The 24,684-nt window shown below is 42.8% G+C and overlaps 1 protein-coding gene across 7 annotated transcripts in view; it reads left to right on the top strand.

The window, feature by feature from the left end:
- Positions 1–24,684, top strand: part of SASH1 (SAM and SH3 domain containing 1) — a 279,554-nt gene that overhangs the window by 135,715 nt on the left and 119,155 nt on the right. For all 7 annotated transcript variants that reach the window (XM_077486691.1, XM_077486692.1, XM_077486690.1 and 4 more), the window contains exons 5-6: positions 17,451–17,491; positions 19,736–19,822. In XM_077486691.1, the coding sequence (XP_077342817.1) occupies positions 17,451–17,491; positions 19,736–19,822 (128 nt within the window). The remainder of the gene's footprint in view (positions 1–17,450; positions 17,492–19,735; positions 19,823–24,684) is intronic.

Below are 24,684 nucleotides of genomic sequence, written 5' to 3'. Positions count from 1 at the left end.
ATGAAGAGGTAGTTTGAGTCCGTGAAGCGTGAAGATTGATCTCGATTAAAACAATAACATCATATTTGATCAGCATGGCTGTTCATATGTTTGCTTGTGTCTAGGCCTGTTGTTGTTGTAAAGCAACAACCTGTGGAAATTATAGAGGCATGATCTTGCTGCCGCCTTCGCCACTCCATTAATTGCCTGTGCTCTACAGGAATTGTAGCAGGGTGCAATTAAGGTGTAAATGATTGAGTAATATCCCCAGCAGGGTTGGAAAAGAATCCATAATTTATATTTTTATTTTAGAAAATAGCCTTTATAACTGAATGATGACTTTTGGACTTGTGTTTGTGCATGTGGTAACTACAGTGTATGACCACTTCTGTTTTATAAGGTGCTCTTTTATTGTGTCTTGTCCCCAAATGTTGGACCATCAAACAAAGGTGTAGGACATACCCTTCTGTGTGTGTGCGTATGTATGTGTGTGTGTGTGTGTGTGTGTGTGTGTGTATGTGTGTGTGTGTGTGTGTGTGTGTATATATATATATATATATATATATATATATATATGTATATATATGTATGTATGTATATATGTGTGTGTGTGTGTGTGTGTGTGTGTGTGTGTGTATATACACACACACAAGGGTTGGACAAAAATATGGAAACACTACATGATTTGAGGGCTTGAAACTCCTACCACCACCATCCCATGAGGAAAGTGGGGGCCCTAAAACTGACTTATCCCCTTTCCTCATATTATTTTGCTTCCGATGTGTGTTACATCACCTAGCTAACAGGTGGGAAGCCTCACTTCTGTCATTCTCTGCGTTCGCTGCTAATAATACGGAGTCATGTCAGAACTTACTGAGTTTCAAAGAGGGCAAATTGTTGGTGCCCGCTTAGCTGGTGCTTCTGTGACTGAAGTTGCCAATTTATTTGTGGTGTTGCGAGGTTCATGACGCTATATACAGTTTCCAGGAAAATGTTGTCTGATGAGCATAAGCGTGGTCAACTGACTGAAAGAGACAAAAGGACATTGTGCAGGATTGTGACTCAGAATAATATTTGTCAATGCCCAGGAGAATTCAGGCCATCTTGAATGCCAAAGCCAGTCCAGCAACATATTAGGCAACGATTTTGTTCTTTTACCTGGTGTTTCCCTATTTTTGTCCAACCCCTGTGTTTGGGATTGGTGTATAAAATGTGTACTAACAGCCAATCAGAATACTTGTTGTAAATTTCCCTGCTAGCATATTTTTCTACCCCACAAACTTTGTTATGTACTATTGAGTGACTGTAATTGGGCTAACCAAAGATCGACAGATGTCTCAATGTGAATAATAGCCTGTCCAGCCTTGAACACACTACTACAAGGGGAATATCATGACTCCATGTTCCTCCATGCTCATCTAATGGGTACATACATAAATCACATTGTAAAATTCTTGTTCATTGTGAACAGCCAGCATTCGCTTTCATAGTGGTTTTCCAACAAGTTAGGAAATCTTTGCAATACTGATGCTTCCAACTGTTAGGCTCATTATCGCCTCCTAGGGAAACTTTATACAACTTGAGGTTTGGATAGGAGAACTAGCTTCCAAGAAGTGGTAACTTATAGCACAGCTTGTAAAGCATGCATTACCATGATTCTGTGTACAACTAACTTCCAGCCCTTATGGGGTTTTTTTGTGACTTGCATGCAAACCTGGTCTAATTAAACACACAGTGCCTCTTCTAATGTGCGCTGCCTACGGGAGTAAAAAAAACAACCCAAAAAAACATACAAATGTGTTGGCTTCAGTGAAACACTGCAGTGTTTGCATTTACTGAGAAAGTTTTGACCTGACCTAAACCATCTCCATGGAAACTTAATGGGTAGATAATTGAATGGAACCTATTTTCCTATCCATTCCTTTTTCACATGGATGCCAACAAGGTCAATACTTTGCTGCCTTAAAGTTCCTTTCAGTTTCATGCTAATGTGATAAGAAACTGAGGGAGTATTTGTCTCATCACTCTGGCCCCCGTTTAGATAGATGAACGCGTATTCATCCCATAGTGTTTATAGTAGAATTTGGCTTTCACACTAATTATGTGACAAGGTCGCTTCTAACCTAGTTCCTTGCATGACCCGCATGCTAATTTCCCTCCTCCCTCTTATTGATTACTGTCTAATTAGGATCATGTTTACTTCTGTGACCATTACCAACATTGTGCATATAAAACCATGACCTGAAATTTGTGATTTATATTTTATTAGCTTTCGTCATCTACTTCGCTTAACATTTTGAAATCATACTTATTTACTGTGTAACTGCTAAACATTTGTTTAATATTCTACAGTCCCTCATTCTACCGGAATAAACTTCCAGGTCCCATTCAGCTTCGCTGTTTTGCTATAAGGAGGAAGAAAGAGTCACACATTTAGCATTATTTATATATATTTGGCATCTGTAATTAGAGAGTTGAAAAACTGCAAATTTTGAGAACAATCTGAGTGAATCTATGCAGAAGTGTTATAGGAAACTATTAATGCAGAACGATCGACTCCAATTGAAAATGTACTGCAGCTCAACTTTTAAAGTGGTAGTAAAACACTGCCTGGTGACTTGTACCTGCAGGCCAGCCTCTAATAAAGCTTTCCTGTAAATACAAGCGATATCTCCTAAACATCACCAACACATGCAAACATTGCTCTGAAGGGATGGCATACTGAGCATGGCATCCCTGCAGAGTACTGTGCCGCAATCGTGGCTCCCGTGCTCATGCACTGGAGTAACATCATGGTGGCTTGGCCATTCAAACAGTTGGAGTTTAGCGAAACCCAGAAGGAAGACTTGGTAAAGATGAAAGCACTGTCAGCGGTGACAACGTACCGCTGGCGGGCTTCGTTTTAGGGTAAGTCTTTCATAATGTGTTCGTATGCGGTGCATACTAGCACATTATTCTCTTATATTGCAAGGGGAAGGGTTTTTGTGCCCCCCAAACTTTACTATCTGCATCTTGTGTTTTTCACTTTCATAAGATATTTGTTGTTTTTTATAGTCATCATTTGTTGGTCTGTACGTAAAGCCTATAGTAGGGTAAATCATTACATTCCCGTTGTCATACATTTCTATTTGTTTGAAAGATAAAAGCATACGACACAGGTTAGTGCATGACCTCTGTAGTGTGAGAACTAACATTTCATGTCAAGAAACTACATATCCCATAATGCCTGGGTCTCTGGGTCTAGTGCTGGTGCAGGTGAAAGCAAATAGAGGTATTACTTCATAAAATAAGCACTCACACATTTGTGATGCAACAGCGCGCCTGTGAGCCACAACAAGAAGTTGCTTGCACTTGGACATAGGGGCATTGATCAGCCATGACACTACAAACAGCAGTCACAACATGTGAGCCCATCATTACAAGGTAAGGCAAACAAACAATGCAGGGATATAACTACACTAATACCTGTTAACCTCATGCCAACCAACTGCCGTCATTATACTGCGGCAGGTCGGCACAATCCCGCAAGCCGTTGTAGCTATATATCAGTTCTTTTAAGTGGCATAGCAGGCGTGTGCAGTGCTTCGCTGCGGGGGTTCCAATGGTCGCGATGACCTCCATCCACGAGCGATCGCGAGCACGAGAGACAGGACAGGGACTAGGGATGAGCTCAGGCGTGTTCCATGCGAACACGCCTGAGCTCATCCCTAACAGGGACGTGTGTGTGTGTGTGTGTAAACGCACAAATCCCTGTTCTGTTCTGTGAGGAGAAACAGATCGTGAGTTCCTAATAGCTAGCAACCACGATCCGTCACCCCCTCTAGTCAGTCCCCTCCACCCTACAGTTAGAACACTCAGTCAGAGAATACAGTTAACCCCTTGATCGCCCCCTAGTGTTAACCCCTTCCCTGCCAGTGACATTTATACAGTAATCAGTGCATTTTTATAGCACTGATCGCTGTATAATTTTCAGTCATCCCAAAAATGTGTCAAAAGTGTCTGATGTGTCCGCCATAATGTCGCAGTTACGATAAAAATCACAGATCGCCACCATTACTAGTAAAAAAAAAAATAATAATAATAAAAATACTATAAATCGATCCCCTATTTTGTAGATGCTATAACTTTTGCACAAACCAATCAATATACGCTTATTTTGATTTTTATTAACAAAAATATGTAGAAGAATACATATCGACCTAAAATGAGGAAAACATTTGCTTTTTTTAAAAAAAAATTGGGGATATTTATTATAGCAAAAAGGTATAAAAAAAGTGTATTTTTTTTTTTTTTAACAATAGATTTTTTTACAGTTTTAATTTTTTTTAATTTTTTTTTCACAATGCTTTTTGGGGGAGGGAGTTGGAGAGTGGTGTCAGTAGTTTATTTTTTTACAATTTTAAATTTTTTTGAATTTTTTTACAATATATTTTGGGAGGCTTTGGTGAGATTTCAGGGGTCTAAACAGACCCCTGACATCTCCCCTTTGAGACAAAGGGACTGGGAACACATTCTCCAGTCCCTTTCTCAGCACTAAAGATGAAGAACAGGAGACAGCGGCTCCTCTCCATTCATAAACTGAGCAGAGTAAACACAGGACACAGGAGCGATCTCGCTTACTGTGTCCTATTACTAGTTCCTCCCACAGCTGGCGGGAGAGAAGAGTAGGGGATCCGGCTGTGAGAGCCGAGGGGGGGGGGAGAAACACACACGGAACAGCTGGGGATGATTGGTGATCACAGCTGTCCCTCCAGCCGCACCGATCTCCCTGTATCGCTTTTTAGCTGTCAGCCATGGGAGGGCGAGAATGAGAAGCGGCTGTCAGCTACAAATCAATACAAAGGAGATCGTGATCACAGCTGATCCCCGCTGCACCAATCATTCCCGGGAGATCTCGGGGCGCTTACGGGGCTACTTTCCAGGAGACTTGAGATGTCTGCTATGGCTTGTTGTCATTTTTCTCCTTCGTAGGGTGTTATGCCTCGTACACACGACTGGACTTTTCGAGGGACTAGGTCCGACGGACTTTCGGCGGAGTTCTGACGGACTTTCCGAATGAATGGACTTGGCCACACACAATCACACCAAAGTACGACCGGACTAGAATAAGGAAGTTCATAGCCAATAGCTGCCCTAGCGTTGGTTTTTGTCCGGCGGAGTTCCAGTGGGAAAATTTAAAACTTGTTCTATTTCTAAAGTCCGCCGTTTTTTTGGCATGCAAAGGTCCGATGGAGCCCACACAAGATCAAATTGTCAGATGGACTCGTTCCGTCGGACCTTTGCTGTCAAAAAGTCCGGTCCTGTGTACGTGGCACTAGTGTTAAGAAATCAATTGTTTTCAGTTTTCACTGCTTATGGCCACTTTTTCTAAGAGGAGAATTGGCAGTGTGATCTCCAGTCTGTACTACTAAGCAAGAAGCACAGAGCATATATGTAATAAGATAAACCACAGTACATGCACAGTATACACAAGATTTTTAAAAATTAAAATGAAATCGGAGCTCAAAGCTCCCCGCAAAAAGTCAGCATCTACTCTTTTGGGTGAAATTCCGCTTTAACATTCTTATGTATATTTATTTACATTAGTACTTATGTATATAAATTATATTAAAACAAAAGTTACATATACAACCTCAATAATCCTGGCTCAGGCAGCAGTAACAGTCTTGAACACCCTTTAGTATCTCTGAACAATCCAGAATAGTTTACAGTTTCTTGTAGACTGATGAAGTAGTTGTAGTGAGCATGCAAACTAAAATGACAGCCAGGCAAGGAAGGGTGCTTTTTGGAATGTTGCATGGACAAATTTTCCTAGAACAGATCCAGTCTAACAATGCTTATCATCTGTTCAATAGATTACATGCTGTTCTTAGCTCCTCAAGTGAAATGCCTGGCTTGATATCTTGGCATGGCTGACCAGTTGCTAGTGTCCCTGCTCTTTACCTTTATCCCTCTTTGAGCAGCAAATGCTTAAAGAGTTACTTACAAACGTAAATCCTACCTTCCTTTTTCCTCTTGAAGTGTCCATGGTTCAAGGTCAAAAGAGTGCTTTCGTCTCTCAGCTTGTGAGAACAGTTGGCTTTATTCTAACAATGTCTTCTCTCTGTGCCGTGCTTCCTTCTTCAACCCTCAAAGATGAGAAGGTAAACAAACAGCAATACTGCCCACTTACCATATCTACAGAGAATCTATGGTCCTTTTTTCAATTCTATATTTATATAGTACTGTATGTATCCTTCAACCACATTTTAAAAGGGCATTTTCATTCTGGTCCAGTGGGGGGCAAACAATGCGGGGGTGGTTTGGGGTGGGGCAAACAACTGCAAGCTGCCCCCGTGCGGCATGGCATGAATCTATCCACTGTATATAGGGGGTGGAGAGGAGAGAGAGAGCGGCTCCCCTAATGGCCTACTACCAACCTTATTTCATGTAACAGACTGTAAAGGCATGGCTGCCTTTTTTTTTTTTACATTGCCCTATACCAGGTCTTTTCGCACCTCAGCAGAAATTGGCTTCATACCTTTTTATATCCACCAAGCGAACTATTGCCCAGGCCTGGAAGTCTTCATATGCTGCTTTTCAGGAAATGAAAACCAGGATGACCGCTATGTAGCCATGCCCCTGTAGGGTTTGCTGAATGTAGTGGTTCACCTGTCACCCTGCTCAGCCAGACATCCGTCTCTTAGTCACTCAGAGACATAGAACAGGCCATAGCTTTGTTTTTGTTTTTTTATTGAGGGGATTAACCACTTGCCTACCAGGCCAATTCTGACATTTCTCTCCTACATGTAAAAATCTTAAGACCCTAGAGAATAAAATGGCAGTTGTTGCACCTTGCACGGTATTTGCGCAGTTAGCCCAATTTTTTTTGTATAATGTGAAAGATAATACTACGCCGAGTAAATAGATACCGAACATGTCATGCTACAAAATTGCAGATGCTCGTAGAATGGCACCAAACTACGGTTCCTCAAAATCCCCATAGGCGATGCTTTAAAAAATTTTAACGTTTATAGAGGAGGTGTTGGGCTCTCGCTCTAACATTCGCAGCGATACTTCACGTGTGTGGTTTGAACGCCCTTTACATATGTGGGCTCGACTTGCGTATGCATTTGCTTCTGAGAGCGAGCACGTATGGACCAGGGGCGCTTTAAAAAATATTTTTTTTCTTTATTGTTAATTTTACTTTTATTTTTCTAGGTTGATGCTTTCTTTTTACATTTTTTATTTTTTTATTTTTTTTATCACTTTTATTCCTAATGTAAACATCCTTTGTAATAGGACAAGTGTGTGACCGGTCCTCTTTACAGTGAGATCTGGGATCAATAAGTCTCACCTCTAGGCTGGGAAACCTGAAAAAATATCTCAGCTTCCCAGCCAAGTCGGTGGCATTTTTTCCAATGCAGTGGCCGAGCGTAATGTCATAACATCGCGCCTGCCTCCAAACGATCATAGAGACTCCGGGGACCATCTGGTCTGTCAGAAATCTATATGGTCAGCATCCAGCACCGGTCAGTTCTTTCTCCAGTTCGCCTATGGCAGGGGCGAGCGGGGAGAAGCACCGGAGGGCGTGGGGGGGGGGGGTGCATCCCCTCTGTGCATCCCACCTGTAACAATGGAAGGGAATCACTGGCTGAAAAGGAAGAAATCTGAATGATGCCTGTAACTGCAGGCATCATTCAGATATTACCGCTCAAACCCGATTACATCATATGACGTTGGGTGGGCGGGAATTGGTTTAACTTGGATGGGGAATTATGGAATGCCCAGAAATATTCAGTGCAAACTTGCTCGGGACTTCTATATGCTCTCCAGTATATACACTCCAGTATTTTCTCCAGCACTAACTCTTGCTTAAGACCTCTATTCTTCACTCCTCCCACACTTCACTTGCTGCACACCGTTACTCCTCCAGCATGTCACTTCCTGCACACCGTTACTCCACCAGCACTTCCCTTGCTGCAGACTGTTTCCCCTCCAAACTAGCTAGCACCGCAAGGTTAGGCCTGACTCTAACTCAGTCAGGCCTCCGTGAACTACCTTTTGCGGGCAGGGACCGCAGGCCCCTGTGGTGTAGAAATAGTTCAGGTGCTAGCTGTCTTCAGTTCAGCTACCAATCCCAGATAGCCATCTTCAGGCTCTGCCAGTCAACCTGGCTGCAATGACCTCTCTCTACTGCCCTTCCCACAGTCCTCTCTTCTGGTTATGAACCCATCTTAAACTGCAATCTCCCAGTTCTCTCAGGCATGCCTCCCCAGTCCTCCCAACTGTGCTCACTCACCAGCCCTCTTGGCTGCGACCAGTTGTCCTCCCTGGAGACTCTTAGAAGTGTTCTCTCCTGCTGTCCTCTACTTGCTCTCTCGTGTGCCTCTCCTTCCAGGATCTCTTCATTCCTCCGGGATGCACCCGAACCCCCTGGCCCAGGGTCACCCACCCACACCCCCCCCAGACTGAGGAGTGCCCCTTCGGCCTCCACACTCTCTCTCCAGCACTTCCACCCGACAATTTCTCCCCAGCTGGGCTAACCCCAGGTATTTAAGGAGGCCTAACCCCTGTCAATCCAAGTTGGGGTTTGGTCAAGGCTCCTCAAGATACCCAAGGCAGCTCCATCTCTCCTCCCTCCTCTCCTTGCAGCACTTTCTAGAATGAAGAGGGGGTGACAATGATGCTACCAGTGAGTCACCCAGCCCTGCCCTGCCCTGCCCTAGGCCACTCCTAGCCCAGAATGAAAACAAACAGGCCTAGTCACCAGCTAGGCCTGCCTAAATTTTCCTACTCCAGAAAAAGCATCATTCTAGCACCTAACTAGAGGGTGCTACAGATGGTTCATAAACAAATGGCCTGTGTTTTGAAGGACTCTCATGCAAAATTCTTGAGAGTTTGGGACCCTTGGATAAGTTACCCTTGTCTGTCCCTGCCCCCAACTAGCTATTGATTGACTGTAAACCCTGCTTGTACAGGTCCCACGTCTGGTGTACTCACCCTCTCCTGGGGCCTCGCTCATTTTTCTTTTCCTTTCTCTTCCTCCTCTGTCTTTTTCCTTTCCTTTTCATTCCTGATAAAAAAAGCTATTAGATGGAGACTGATGTCCTTTTGTGAACAGTGTAGTACTGCTTGTGATACTTACCTAATCTTTACCCTGGTCCTCTTTGGTCCTAGTAACAGTTCATAGCTCTGTTGTTTATCATACATACATACCCTGTTTTTGCATGTGCCTGTTCAATGTCGCCCCTGCGTGGGCAAACCATGGCTGCTCCTATGCTCTTGAAACTTAATAAAAAAATTGAACCAGAAAAGGGCATATTAAGCCACATCTACGGTCCATTAAATGTTTATATTTCTAATGCAAATGTACAGAGAGAATTGGTTTAACCTTAATCAGCATAGAGCAGCGTTTCTCAACCTTTTCAACACAGAGGAACCCTTCAAATAGTTCTCCAGTCTCTGGGAACCCCTTCTAAAAATTGAAATCTACAACTCATGATAAATTTGTGTGATGGTCAGTGGGAAGAATGGTCCTTCCACTTGTGGTCATTGGGAAGAATTACCTCCTTACAGATAGCTAAAAAGATCAATGGTGTCAGTGGGAACTTATCTGAGAGGCAGAAATGGCCCAATGCTGAAGGAACCCCTAGCAACCTCTGGAGGAACCCTAGTTGAGAATCACCGGCATAGAGGGTTCTTTACTGTCAGAGTGGTAAGGATGTGGAACTCCCTTCCACGAGCAGTAGTTTCAGCAGGGAGTGTCGATAGTTTAAAAAACTATTAGATGGGCATCTTAATGATCTCAGCATACAGGGATAGGGGATTTATTATTGACATAAACTCACACACACACACACCACAGGTTGGACTGGTATCTTTATTGAACCTTACCAACTATGTATATTGTATGGGGACCACTGTAATAGTCACTGGCTCAGTAATTACTGAGAAATTGATAAGAATGGCAGCTCTGCAGTGTGCAAGACATGTCAGCTATGGAAGCTCCAATAATTCATGTTTACAGGTTCCCTTCAAAACGCCTAATGTCTGTCATGTGGCTGTGGTTTTCAGGTCAAGTTAGCCACAATAGCTAGCATTGGTAGGTATTTTAACATGCAGTAGTCCATAATCTCATTTCCGTTTTGTTGAATGGAAGTTGCCCTTTCACTATGAATTATACCCTTCTTTTGTACACTCTAGCTTTCTGTTAAAAAGCAAAACAAAAACCCCCAAAATGAACAATCTGACTCTCAAAGGAAAACTGTGAGCTTGGCATAGCTGCTGATCCCTGCACTGCTCACTAAATAATAACTGAACATCATTATATCTGGTCAGTAATCTGTGTATTGAAAATATTATTGCGGACTTTCAGTCAAATGTATTTTTCTCTTCTGGCATGTGAGGGGCCTGTCAGTTTTCAGTGTCTGTGGAAACCTGCTAATAAAGTTGTATGTCAATAGACAACATACCCTAAAGCCATCTAATAGAGTGACAGCATTTGGCTGCATGTCAAAACATAGCCACGTTTTTTGCCAAGCTTCACTTCATCATTATTGGGGAATTGTAATCAGCACATAAATAACCTTCATTTTAATGTAATTGCTGCCCTGCATTTGCTCCTAAGGGTCACAGTGAAGAATTTAATGTATGATTATTTGTTTTAACCACTTCAATACCGGGCACTTAAACACCTTCCTGCCCAGACCAATGTTGAGCTTTCAGCGCTGTCGCACTTTGAATGACAATTGCGCGGTCATGCTACACTGTACCCTCTGCGGTTTTTATTTTTTGCTAAACAAATAAAAAAATACCGAAAATTTTGAAAAAAAAATGTTTTTTTTTTGTTTCAGTTTCAAAACTTTGCAAATAAGTAAGTTTTCTCCTTCACTGATGGGCACTGATGGGGTTACACTGATGGGCAATGATAAGGCGGCACTGATGGGCACTGATGAGGTGGCACCAATGAAGTGGCACTGATGAGGTGGCATTGATGGACACCAATATGTGGCACTGGTATGCGGCACTGATGGGTGGCACTGATGGGCGACACAGATGGGCACTGATAGGTGGCACAAATTGGCACGGATTGGCATGGATGGGCATGGATAGGTGGCACAGGTGGGCATGGGTTAGGCGGCACAGGTGGGCATGGGTAGGCGGCACAGGTGGGCATGGGTAGGCGGCACAGGTGGGCATGGGTAGGCAGCACAGGTGGGCATGGGTAGGCACTGATAGGCGGCACAGATGGGAACTGATAGGCGGCATTGTATTATAATATATTATACTAATGGATGCCAATTAGTGCCAATCAATAATGCATGCCAATCAGTGATGCCCATTGTGGGCACTGATTGGCATCCATTATGGGCACTGATTGGCATCCATTGTGGCACTGATTGCAATCCTTGGTGGTCTAGGGTGGCATACCTTGTCCTTGGCATCCCTGGTGGTCTAGTGGCGTCCCTGGTGGTCCAGTGAGGGCATCCTCGGGGGGGCTGTGCTGATAATCGATCAGCACAGACCCCCCCTGTCAGAGGAGCGGCCGATCGGCTCTCCTCTACTCGCGTCTGACAGACGTGAGTGAGGAAAAGCCGATCACCGGCTTTTCCTATTTACACTGTGATCAGCCGTGATTGGACACGGCTGATCACGTGGTAAAGAGTCTCCGTCGGAGACTCTTTACCGAGATCTTAGTTGCCGGGTGTCAGACTGACACCCCGCAACAACGATCGCCGCGATGCGCGCCCCCCGGGGGCGCGCAGCGGCTCATAATCCTGATCACGTCATATGACGTCCGGTCTTGATTATGAAACCACTTTGCCGCCGTCTATTTGCTATAGGGCGGGCGTCAAGTGGTTAAACAAATCGGCTCCCAGGCGGCTGATATGCTTTTTTTTTTTCCTTTCACTGTTATGTTTGTTAACAGTTTCTCTTTAGATGTTGCCATTTTATTGTATACATAACTGTGATGTGGTTGTTGTACTACACACATCACAGGTACCATCGTCTATTGAGTGTGTCATCACAATTAGTGCAAAAATGCTGATTTAACTTTTAAGGTGCCAGTATAAATTGAAAACACAGATCATATATATATATGTATATGTATGTATGTATATATATATATATATATATATATATATATAATTGGTTTCTAAGCAGAAGTGAGCCTGATTTGCACTCTTCAGCTTTAGTAAATAGACCCCTAAGAGCCAGTTCACACAAGGGCAACACGACTTTCAGAACGACTTTGGGAGGCAACTTGGACACGACTTGAGTAGGAATCACAGCGCGACTTGGGGCGACTTCAACACGACTTGGGGCGGCTTACAACACGACTTTAAGTCAGAATAATCAGCTCTCGAGGGGAAACTCCCTGCCAGATTTTAAAACCCGCATGGGTTCCCCCTCCAAGAGCATACCAGGCCCTTAGGTCTCATATGGATTTTAAGGGGAACCCCCTACACTGAAAAAACGGAGTGGGGGTCCCCCCAAAACCCATACCAGACCCTTATCCGAGCACGCAGCCCGGCTGGTCAGTAAAGGGGGTGGGGACGAGTGAGCGCCCCCCCCCTCCTAAATCGTACCAGGCTGCATGCCCTCAACATGGGGGGTGGGTGCGCCCCCCCACCCCAAAGCACCTTGTCCCCATGTTGATGACAAGGGCCTCTTCCCGACAACTCTGGCCTTGGGTTGTCGGAGGTCTGCGGGCGGGGGGCTTATTGGAATCCAGGAGCCCCCTTTAATAAGGGGGCCCCCAGATCCCAGCCCCCCCACCCTATCTGAATGAGTATGGCGTACATAGTACCCCTACCCATTCACCTGAGGAAAAAAAGTGTCAATAAAAAAAACACTACACAGGTTTTTAAAGTAATTTATTAGGCAGCTCTGGGGGTCTTCTACCAACTTCGGGGGTCTCTTCCGACTTCTCCACTTTCTTCGGCTTCTTTTCCCGGTGTCCGGACTCTTCTCCCGCTCTCCGGTTCTTCTGCCAGCACCTCTATCTTCCAGCTCTTTTGCTAGCGTTGACCCGGTCTTCTGTGTCTTCTTCTTCCCCCTTCTCTTCCTGCGATGTTGACACAACGCTCTCTCCCGCTGTAACGCTGTTATGTGACGTGCGCAATAACTTATATAGACATGAGGCGTGGTCACTGGGTGATGTCACACGGTGACCCCACCCCTTATGACACCACAGTCCCGGTCCCCCCACACCACCTCTGGCCACATGTGGTACTGCATACAATAGAAGTCAATGTGGAACGAATTATCTTAGTTTCCATTGACTTCTATGGGGAACCTCGCTTTGATATGTGAGTGCTTTGGATTACAAACATTTTTCTGGAACGGATTATGCTCGTAATCCAAGGTTCAACTGATAAATACAGTATATATTGCCACTAATCAACTGTCATGTGTTCCCCGCACCAATCAATAAATTTATTATATGAATTGTTTATTATTTTTTGATATAATTAATAAGGTAAACTGTGTATTGCATTGTAAAAAGAAGGACACCGCTGTTAAGAGGACACTGTACTGTCACAAATGAACAATCGGTATTTTTCTATGTTGGGATATGGGAGAGACAGCATCTGGATCATAGGGAAAAGTCTAAATGATTTCACAATGGCTAGGCTGTTTTTCTGCTAAACAGGAACCGTTCTATTTAGTTTTTTGTTGCAGAGGCTTCCCTAAAACTCTATTTGCACCAAATTCAATGGTAGTATGGAATTGTTGGGAGGATTGATTTGGGTATGTCACAGCATCTCAGCTTGTTAGAAACAGCAGAGTAGAGCTCTCATTTTGTAGGGGTATAGCCGGATGGTAACAAACCCCAAATGTTTGTCCATTCACACCACCCCATATTTAGTTTCTCTCATGTGATGTATTCTCTCCATTTGCACCTGACTTGCGTTAGAACGGTCCCTAACTGGATTTCCAGTTTAGAAAAGAGCAAAAAGGTTCTGGCGCACAGAGAATGTATGTCCCAATCAAGGAAGTCACTAGACGGATATATAGATAAAAGGAAGGGGGGGAATAATCTTTAGTCCATAAGTGCATGAATAGAAATGTCAATTAAAATTTTAATTGAGTAACAGCAGACATCCTGAGAGTGTGTCCATCTCTGAAATGACATGGAAAAAACAAAAGGGGAGGGGAGGGGGCACCACCTGAGTGTAGTATTTGAGTAATAGATCTATTAATGCATGATTAAAAACAATCACGAAGTATCAATAAAAGGTTCTCATAGTAAGGTATCGAAAATGCCACCATCCTGCAGGCTCCACTAGCTAGATCCAGACCATTGGCTGTGGATGGATGGAAACATAGAAGCACTGTTGCAGCAGGAAGTCTCGTGCTGACCAGCGTGGACCACAGGGGGCGGAAATGACATCACCGGAAGGAGTTGGATTTGGGGCTGTACTGTCACAGGCTATGCGCTTGGAGCTCACAGCTCCTTCTACTGGCCCTTAGAAGGAACTGTGAACTCCAAGTACATGGATTGAGATGGATGGATGTTGCAACAGTGCATCCATGTCTCCATCCATCCACAGCCAGTGATCTGGATCTAGACGGTCAAGCCTGCAGGACAGTGGAATTTTTGGGCTGAGTACCTTACTCTGACCACCTTTTATTGATACGTCCTGTGAGTGTTTTTAATCAAGTGTTAATAAATCTATACTCAAATACTATACTCAGGTGGCACCCCCATCTCTCTTTTTTTTCCAGTTTAATGAAGACCTGGTTAGGGGTCTGGTTAGTATTGCACAGAAAAAATTAAGGATACAAGACAGTTATTAGCCAAAAATGTAAGTGCTGTTTGGCACATGGGTTGAATATGTAAACAGATTTTCTCACACTCTCATTTATGGGGAAGATAGAGAACTATATGAATACTGCTTTGGCTAGAGTTGATCTTTCAGTAGACATGCACTTATCTTTATTAGATTTCTGTCATCCAGTTCCTGCCATTTTGACAGGTTTGATGGACAGTTAGACTGTGTATTGAGTCCCTTCAACTAGATTAGATGTGTCCATCAGTAGTCCTTGGTAGTTCACATAAACAGGCCTGCTGGTAGCATACATTTTATAGGTGGTTGTATCATATAGCAGATCTTGGGTGCCATATATTTCTATTGGTTGCTTTGTTAAACTGTATATGACTAATTAAGCACAGGGCCTAAATGGTTTAACTGTAAAAGTGCCCCCTAGATTGCAAGCTCTAACGAGCAGGACCCTCACGTATAGCATTGTATTGTAACCGTACTGTTGCCCTTATGTTGTAAAGTTCTGTGCAAACTGTTGGTGATATGTAAATCCTGTATAATAATATGTCATCCTTATATTTGCTCTCTTTTTAGTTCCAATTAAAATCATTAGCACAAAAAAATGCTCCGCAGTAAAAAAAAAAAAAAATGCAACAACTTTGATCTGTCAAAATGCAATATTTTGAGCCAACCCAGGTGCTTTCTTAAGCTGAATAGTGTTGTCTCTAGCTTGAGAAGGAGCCTAAAGTACCTAGAAGTGTCTCATTGTGATAGAGCTGAGGTCTCCAAACTTTCTAAACAAAAGGCCGATTTACTGTCCTTCAGATTTTAAAAGGGGGGGGAGGGAGGGGTCGTCGAAGTGGAAGTAGATGATGCCCCAGTGTCAGTGGGAGTAAAAAAAAAAAAAATCACACAGTGCTTGCAGCCAGTAGGAGGAGGAATAATGCCCATAATTGGTTTTAGTGGAAGGAATAGTGCCTAATTTTTTATATCAGTGGGAGGAATTATTGCCCATTGCTAGTGTATGTGTGACTAGTAGTGTCCCATCATTTGTGTAAGTGGAAGGAAAAATGCCCCAACTTTGATATCAGTGAGAAGAATGGTTTGGTCCAGGGGATGTTGAGGGGTTAGGGGAGGGAGATGGGGGGGGGGGGGGGGTAGGGGGGATGCTGGGTTGTATTTTGCATTTTGTATTTTTGTAATAAACTTGCACTACCAATAAGTTGGTGCCATTTCCCTACTTTCATTTTCTTTAATTGGAGAGGGATGGTGTCAGTGGAAGGGATGGTGCCAGTGGGAGAAACATTTCTCAGAGGGCTGCATTGGCCCATGGGCCACAATTTTGGAGACCACTGTGATGGAGTAAACTTTTTTTTTTGTACTGCTGATTTTTATTTTTTACATCGAAGTCCTGAATGCAGATAACAGATCTTTCCAATTAGTTTTTTCTCCGAGATTGTCAGAGGAGTCATCCCGTCTCTGGGTATTTGGTAAGGTGGACACTCCTACGTTGGAAGTGCAGAACCCAAATGACAGCAGTCTAGACAAGCCATTTGAGGATTTTATTCTAAATTGCCCACTGATTTCTTATCTGCCCTAGAGAGCTCTCTAAATACCTCTAGTCGCCTTGCACAGTGAAATTTGTAGTCTTTCTTCTCTTGCTGCAATTCTTATAATGACTGTGCAAATTAGATGACCTAAATGCTCATGATCAGAGTTTTCGCAAGTAGATCCCCTAGCAATAAGAGGGTGCCGGGTTGAGCAAATTCACCAGCATCTATCAAAAACTGAGATTTTCGTTTGAGTGAGCTGACCCTTTAAATTAGGAAAATGGTAAGTAAACTGTTTCCGAAGTGTCATCCTGGTGGGAATTACCTTTTCAGAACTAAAAACAAAGGCAGTTACCTTCTCCAAGCTGCTTATCTGTCAGCTGCTTAGTGTGCAGAGGAAAGCAGGCTTGCCAGTAATTATTACAGACTGGGTCTCCTGAGAAGGAAGTGCTTATTGTATGAGAATGAAGCATCTGGTACCTCAGTGATAAGCTAAGAAGGTCATTCATTTACAAAGTTCACACATGTGCTTTCCCACTATGTATACCTGGACATGGCTTTACACTGCTTTTTGTAGTGAATATTTGCATAGAATTGTTAAAGGTCAGCTGTACTGGCTTAGAAATAATTGAAGTATTGTATAGTAATGTGTATAGTATGCATAATGCAGTATAAGGTCATTGGTGCATGCTCCTTGTCTCCAGCTGAGATTTGAGGAATTAGGATTTGTGTAAATTACACCAATACAGAGCTTGCCTTCCTGTATCAACTAGGCTTTAACAGGAAATAGCATCAGTAGTCATGGCATGTAAACAAAGCATCAGCATGGTATAGAGTAAGCTGCTCTAAAAAATAGGGACACTCTAAGAATTAAATAATAACGTATAATAATAATAATGACCTTTCTGATGAGCTGTTGCTATGTACTAAAGTACAGTTATCTTTTTGTACAGAGAATAGTCAAGTCAAATGTTCAAATATTGTATGAATCATTGAAAGTCTACATCAGTATGGCTGGGTTACTGAGCAGAAAAGAAGCTCTTTGGTGCCCTCTTCGGGTAAATAGAGGAAATTACAAACAAGCAGGCACTGTGTTTTTTTTACCATTTCTGAATTATACACATAATGTGGAACGCTCTGATTATTTCCCTTTTTTTTTCTCTTTCAGATTTTCTCTGCATAAATCTAGCTCTGAAGACAGCTCTGTAGGCAAGTGCATCTTCTACACTTTTCTGAGTTTTTTTTTTTTTTTCATTTGCTAACTAAAATGCTGTTTATGGTCTGTTGCACTTTGTGAAATTTTTCAGCAATATATAAATTAAATAAATACTACTCAGGCTTATTCTGCCCTTCAGGAAACAAGGTGCAAAGTTTAGAACACCATAATAATCATTAGCAATCTTAAAACCAGGCAGTCAGGGATGCTAGTTATTATAATGATTCATTTTAGGCAAGCTTTATTGAAAAGTAGGCTTCAGGTAGAGTATCCTCATGTTCTCAAAGGCCAGGTTTGGCTACTTGAATCAGCTTTAAAGTGGTATTAAACCCAAAGACAAAAATGTAATATATTTTCTAGATTACCAATCATTAAAAGTGGTAGCTGCATCAATTTTCGGCTTTTTCACCCCCTTTTATCTCACCTGGTGATCCAGCAAATAACACACTTCCTGTCTCACTCCCCTTACTCACAGAAAAAAGCTGTCATTATGTGACACCGGAACTATGACATCATTTAACTGGGACAATATAATAGATGTGTGTGTATGTATATATGTGTGCATATGTATCTATATCTATATCTATATATATATATATATATATATATATATTATAGTTCTTTCACATATGTTGGAGGTTCTGCTTCCTCCCCCTCTTCAGTGCCTCATTTGGCACCTTTCGGGGGGGGGGGGGAATAACAGGTATCTGTTTTTGACAGGTACCCTTCCACACTTCCCAGAGACTACGCCGCTATCCCTTGGAAGTTCAGCCACCTTCCTCCGCCACCGGGCCAGTTAAAGTGGTTGTATACTCTTTTTTGTAACTTTTACCTACAGGAAAGCCTATAATAAGGCTTACCTGTAGGTAAAAAAAATATCTCCTAAACCTGTATGGTTTAGGAGATATTCCCCTCGGTATGCACCGCTGACTGCAGCGGCGCATGCGCACGAGGGAATTCTCGGCCTGAAAATCCGGCAGTGGCCGGCGGCCGGAAAGAAATCTCCCGCGCGCATGCGCGGGAGTGACGATATCGCGGCTCCGGTCACTCACAGCGCCGGAGCCGCGATACCCGGAAGAAACGCCGAGGGAGCATGTCAGCTCCCTCGGCGTGGATCGGGCCAGATGTCGGGGCCTCGTTCTAAGGTAAGTATTTCATAATGAGCTAGTATGCGGTGCATACTAGCTCATTATGCCTTTTGCTTTGCAGGTGTTAAAAAAAAAAAAAAAATAGCGGGTTTACTACCGCTTTAAAAAGCTCAGCACACTTAGCGCATGTGCAGTAGGGAACCAGCTGTGAAGCCAAAAAGGCTTCACTACCAGTTTCCCTTTTGATGAATGGTATCGGCAGCACCAGACAGCTGATCCAAAAATCTGCTGGGGTGCGAACATCGCAGGCTCCCTGGACAGGTAAGTGTCCATACATTAAAAGTCAGCAGCTACAGTATTTGTAGCTGCTGACTTCTATTTTTTATTTATTTTTTCACAGGTGGAACTCCGCTTTAACTGCTTTAGAGAAATTTGAGGTGAACAGCTTGGCAGGGCTATGTACATTTTAGGATTGCCTAGACAAAAATACAAAGCTAAAAGTTTTGCAGTGTATTTGCACATTGTGGCTCACTTGCGTCTGGGTGTACACTCCTTCAGCAGTGAAATGTGTGAGCTTTTTGCCACATTTTGTCAAAGCTACCATGATATTCACCTTGTGTTCCAGGTCTCTTTTTCTGCACATGCGCACTAGAGTTACATTATCCTGGCGCCTGGCTTCATCCTTGGCATCTTACACATGCTGTGAATGGGTTAGGACTGTACTTTGCACTGCATTGTGCAAACATTGCAGTACAGAAATAAAAATAAGCTAGCGAAAAGAGTATAAAGTATGTTATACCAAAATCTTACATTTTTTGGCCAATTTTTGTGTGGCATGTGCTGTTTTCACTTACTACTTCCATAAAGGTATGTTTGTGTACTAAGTTTTAGTTTCACTCACTGCTCCCATAAATGTATTTCTTCTGTATGTTTTAGCTGTGTGTTCAAAGTCAATTGTATGTATACCTGTGTGGTCATTTAGAAAAAGAGCATACTAATAATTGATATTAAATGGTGCGGATTTCAGATACATTGCAGAAATATGGACAATTATACAATTATAATTATATGCACAATTGCAGCACTATGATAATTAATACACATCAAAGTGGTTTTGGAATTATTGTTTCTTTTTTCCCTGAATATTAGGAAAAATTGACTGGAAGAAGAAAAATAAATATTTCTGGCAAAATTTCCGAAAAAGTCAAAAAGGAATAATGAGACAGACTTCAAAAGGTAATAGAAGTTACACAGCTCTTCATGTATATGACATTCATGCCCAAGACCATGCTAGAAAAGGGAAAGTTTTCCTCTGATTGCTATGGGTTGCAAGAAGTTTTTAGCAATAGTTTTAGTAACTTAACGTACCTGCAATATAGCCTCACTTCATGCAGTCTGCTACATCCTGGAGAAATCTACATTGCAAGGATGCTGGTCCTCTTCCTGGCACTGAAATTCTGGCGCTGAAGTGGTCAATAACTTCAGGTCCCCGGGCTGAATTCAGTAGAAAAAGCTCCCGGTGAGGTCTGTCCCCTCCTCCATTCAAGTTCTTTCATTGCTTTCACTGCATGTAATAAGGATCTCTGAATGGGAGTCTGTAGAATGACAGAATTCTCTCCCCCCTATCTAGGGTGATCATGTTACATGCATCCCTTATCTCTTCCATAAAACCTAATCTTGTGGAGTGTATGTGTTCTAGAAGACCCATGGGCAGTTTCTTCTATCTCATTGGTCAATCTTTGCAGCTATTTCCGAGCAACCTATGCTCTCTGTGTAGGTTTTCTGACTACTGCTACTACTACTGAAATAGGATTATATAGCTTGATATTTAAAGCAGTTTTAAATCCAAAATCAAAAATGTAATATATTGTAGCTATGAATAGGAATGATAACATTTATTATCAAGCAACTGTGTTTACTCTTACATAGATAGTAAGGTTGAATAAAGACACCAGTCCATCCAGTTCCAGTGAATGTCTACAATTGTCCCTATCGCTGTACATTGCACACTCACATCGGTCCCTACCCTCAAGGAGCCTACAATCCAAGTTCCCCATTCATATACTAGGGCCAATTTTGGACAGAAGTCAGTTAACCTACCAGCATGTCTTTGGAGTGTGGGAGGAAACTGGAGTACCCGGAGGAAACCCACGCAGGCACAGGGAGAACATGCAAACTCCAAGCAGGTAGTGTCGTGGTTGGGATTCGAACCAGCGACCCTTTTTACTGCTAGGCGAGATTGCTAATCACTACTGCTGCCCAGAATCATAATAGCAACAGAAAGTTTACATACCCCAGTTCTTAATATTATGTATTGCTCCCTTTAACATTAATAACAGCTTAAAGTATTTTGTGGTATTTGTGGATGAGGCTCTTTATCTTCTCAGATGGTAAAGCTGCCCATTCCTCTTGGCAAAAGCCTCCAGTTCCTGTAAATTCTTAGGCTGTCTTGCATAAACTGCACGTTTGAGATCTCCCCAGAGTGGCTCAATGATATTGAGGTCAGGAGACTGAGATGGCCACTCCAGAACCTTCAATTTATTCTGCTGTAGCTAATGACAGGTCGACTCGGCCTTGTGTTTTGGATCATTATTATGTTGGAATGTCCAAGTACGTCTGCGCAACTTCCTGGCTGTTGAATTGAAATGTTCCTCTAGTATTTTTTGATAAATACTGCATTCATCTTGCCATAAATTTTAACCACATTTCTTGTGCCTCACACATCCCCAAAACATCAGCGATCTACCTCCATACCTTTCATCATAGGCCTTGTTGACTCCTCTCCAAATGAAGCACTTATGGGTGTGGCCAGGGCTTTTTTTTTAATTATAAAATAGAGGCAGTAACTCTATTATGATCCCCCCAAACCCCCCTTCCCCCACCTACACACACACACCTCCAAATCGTATCAAATAGTGGGTGTGGTCAAATTTCACGAACAGTGGGAGGGTCTTAAAGGGGCATTAAATACCAGGAGTGCATAGTACAGTACACTGTCAGTATATAGTGCACAGTTCAGGGGGGTTACACATAAAGTGCAGAGTTTGGGGGTGCGCTACATACAAACTGCGACGTTCAGGGGTGCACTACATAGAGTGTATAAATCAGTTGTGCACTGCATACAGATTGCAGAATTCAGGGGTACACTACACACAGGGTGCAGCATTCAGCCTTCTTCCACGGCTGCTTACCTCTGCATCCTCCATCCATATCACACTTTCACCCCTCTTCTTCTATAGTACCTTCCCACACACTGTAGGTGGCTCCACCTCTCTCACTCGCAGGTAAATCATTCAGTGGGAGTGTTGGCATCCGCACTGCACCCTGGAAACCTGCATCTCCCTTGTGCCCAGCCTGCACTCAGGGGAGGGGCTCAGGAGATCAGATCTGTGGGAGCCATTGGGAGACAAGCTGTCACTTGTAAACACAAAAGCCGGACTCCTCTGATATCAAGTGATAGTGGTGAGCTGGAAGTCGAGGGCCAGAGGTGGGGCCACTGAGTTCCACCAAGTTCCAGGTGAAAAAAAGGCCTGGGTGTAGCCAAAAAGCTAAATTTTGGTCTCATCACTCAAAATGACTTTGTGCCAGAAGGTTTGAGGCTTGTCTCTGTGCTGTTTGGCGTATTGTTAGCAGAATACTTTGTGGCATTTGCGTAGTAATGGCTTTCTTCTGGCGACTTGACCATGCAGCCCATCTTTCATCAAGTGCCTCCTTATTGTGCATCTTGAAACAGCCACACCACATGTTTTCAGAGAGTCCTGTATTTCACCTGAAGTTTTTTTGTGGGTTTTTATTTTCTTCCTGAACAATTTTCCTGGCAGTTGTGGCTGGAATATTAGTTGGTCTACCTGACCATAGATTCCTTGGATATCTTTTTATATCCCTTTCTTGTTTTGTATAGTTCAGCTACCTTTTCCCGCAGATCCAGAAACGTCAGTGCAGCACTGGATGAAAGATGCAAGGGTCTGTCAGGAGTCCAGAAACTCATTGACCTTTTATACACACACTAATTACAAGCCAACAGATCGCAGGTGAGAATGGTTAACTTTAATAGCTATTCAAACCCCTTTGTGTCAGCTTGTGTGCACGTTATCAGGCCAAAATCACCAGGTATGTAAACTTTTGATCAGGGTCATTTGGGTAGTTTCTGTTGCCATTATGATTTAAAAAGAGTAAACACAGTTGATTGGTAATAAATGGCTTCAGCCAAACACTAACCATGAGTGACAGAAAAGTTGTTTTGTTATCATTCATATTCTCTGAAAAATGGCCAAGAAAGCATCAATTCTGCCAGGGTGTGTAAACTTATGAGCACAACTGTTTGGTGCTCTGGATGATCTGCTAGGAAATTAAATGCTGCTATTTGCATGGGGAGATATGAAAGGTACATCTCCAAAAGCAGCTATGCTGGCCATTTCATGTAAACATCTTTAGCCTTGTTGAAATGTAACAAAGGTTGCAAAGAGGACATTTAAAAAAAAAAATCTGAAAAAAAGTTTTTGGTTAAAAATTTTCCCCACTTCGCATATACATTTCCCCCTTTAACACAGTCTTTAAAGAGGAAGTAAACCCTGATGGGTTTACTTCCTCTTTCATTCCCTGCAAAGGCAAAGCATAATGGACTACTATGTATCACATAGTAGTCCATTATGTGTCACTTACCTGACACAGGAGCCAGCAAAGTCACTGCTGTCCCCTGTAGTCCGGCGCATCCATCTTCTCGGTGGGGTTTTGCAGCTCCGCCGCTGTTATTCGGTGAAGCCGCGATGACGTCACTCCCACGCATGCGCACAGGAGCCGTCACGTGTGGCATCTTCGTCGTTGACGATGCCGCGCTCAGTGCGCCTGCGCGCCGCTGTCTACGGCGCATGCGCGTAGACAGCGGTGCCTGTCTTCGGGCAAATATCTCCTAAACCGTATAGGTTTAGGAGATATTTCTTGGACCTACAGGTAAGCCTTAATCTAGGCTTACCTGTAGGTCAAAGTGCGTTGTAAGGGTTTACAACCACTTTAAGGCCTTGTTTACACCATACGTGCAGAAACACTGATGGAAATTGACGTGCAGATTTTACTTGCAGAGACGAGTTTACATCAGTTTTCATGCGCGTCTCAGTGCGTTTTATACACATTGCAGTTTCCTGCACAGAGAAAATCCACAAAGGATGCTAGTGTAGTGGTGAGAACAGGGTACATAGAGAGCAATTGTTGGCAGAACACATGCAGAAAAACTCACGTCTCTGCACATAATGTGAGCGAAGCCTAAATGTTTGATGTAAAAAGTCGTAATGTTGAAGTGCAGAGTTAAACTGGATTGGTAATGTTCAGGGTAACAGAAATGATTGGTGGCCTTTGTTGTTTTCTCTTTTTACAGGTATTAGCAGCTTGACAACATAACCTAATGTTAGCATTGACTTTTATATTTTGGGGGTATGTTCAGAGATCACGGCTGTAGCTAACAGAATGTAAATGGAACTACTGACAAGTAATTTAAAGTGGAACTACACTGCATCTGAGCAGCACAAACCAAAAACACTATTTGGCTGTAAGGCCACTGCTTCCAACTTGACATCCGTGTGGGTACATGTCCTTGGACTCACACTTTCTGCTTTTTGGGGCCATGCACCTACACCTGCATGGATGTCAGAGCTGTCCTTGCAACTGCTGTGTCCCAATTAACATGAACAGGACTCCCTGCACAGGAGTGCACAAAATACCTGTGCAGGTAAACATGGCCCTCCATGGGCATATGTTCAGCTCACCCTATTGAACAAGGCTTTAGTAGGAATTTTGCAGGAATTACGGAAGTTATATTGTGTTTGTGTGTAAAGAAGGATTTCAGTTGGTTTTTTTGTGTGAAAATAGTGAGTTCTTAAACACTTGCGCAAAAATTACGGGGCCTTAAAAATCAGTAGCACTTTTTTTTATTCTGCTTGTGTGCTTTCAGAAAATATTTTTTTTTTTGGGGGGGGTCTTTGCAAATTCTGAAAGCTGCAAGTAAAAAAATGAAAACCTCCAGATTTTTAGAGAGATTTGGATATTTACAGTTTTGCAAAATCAGACTCGCATTTACTTTTTTTTACTTGACGCTATAATAAAAT

This window comes from Lithobates pipiens, unplaced genomic scaffold (genome assembly GCF_037356315.1).
Source record: "Lithobates pipiens isolate NorthernLeopardFrog02 unplaced genomic scaffold, aLitPip1_a1.2 Scaffold_18, whole genome shotgun sequence".
Classification (NCBI taxonomy): domain Eukaryota; kingdom Metazoa; phylum Chordata; class Amphibia; order Anura; family Ranidae; genus Lithobates; species Lithobates pipiens.
Note: the sequence above shows the minus strand (reverse complement) of the source record. Positions and strands in the feature narration are given on the sequence as shown.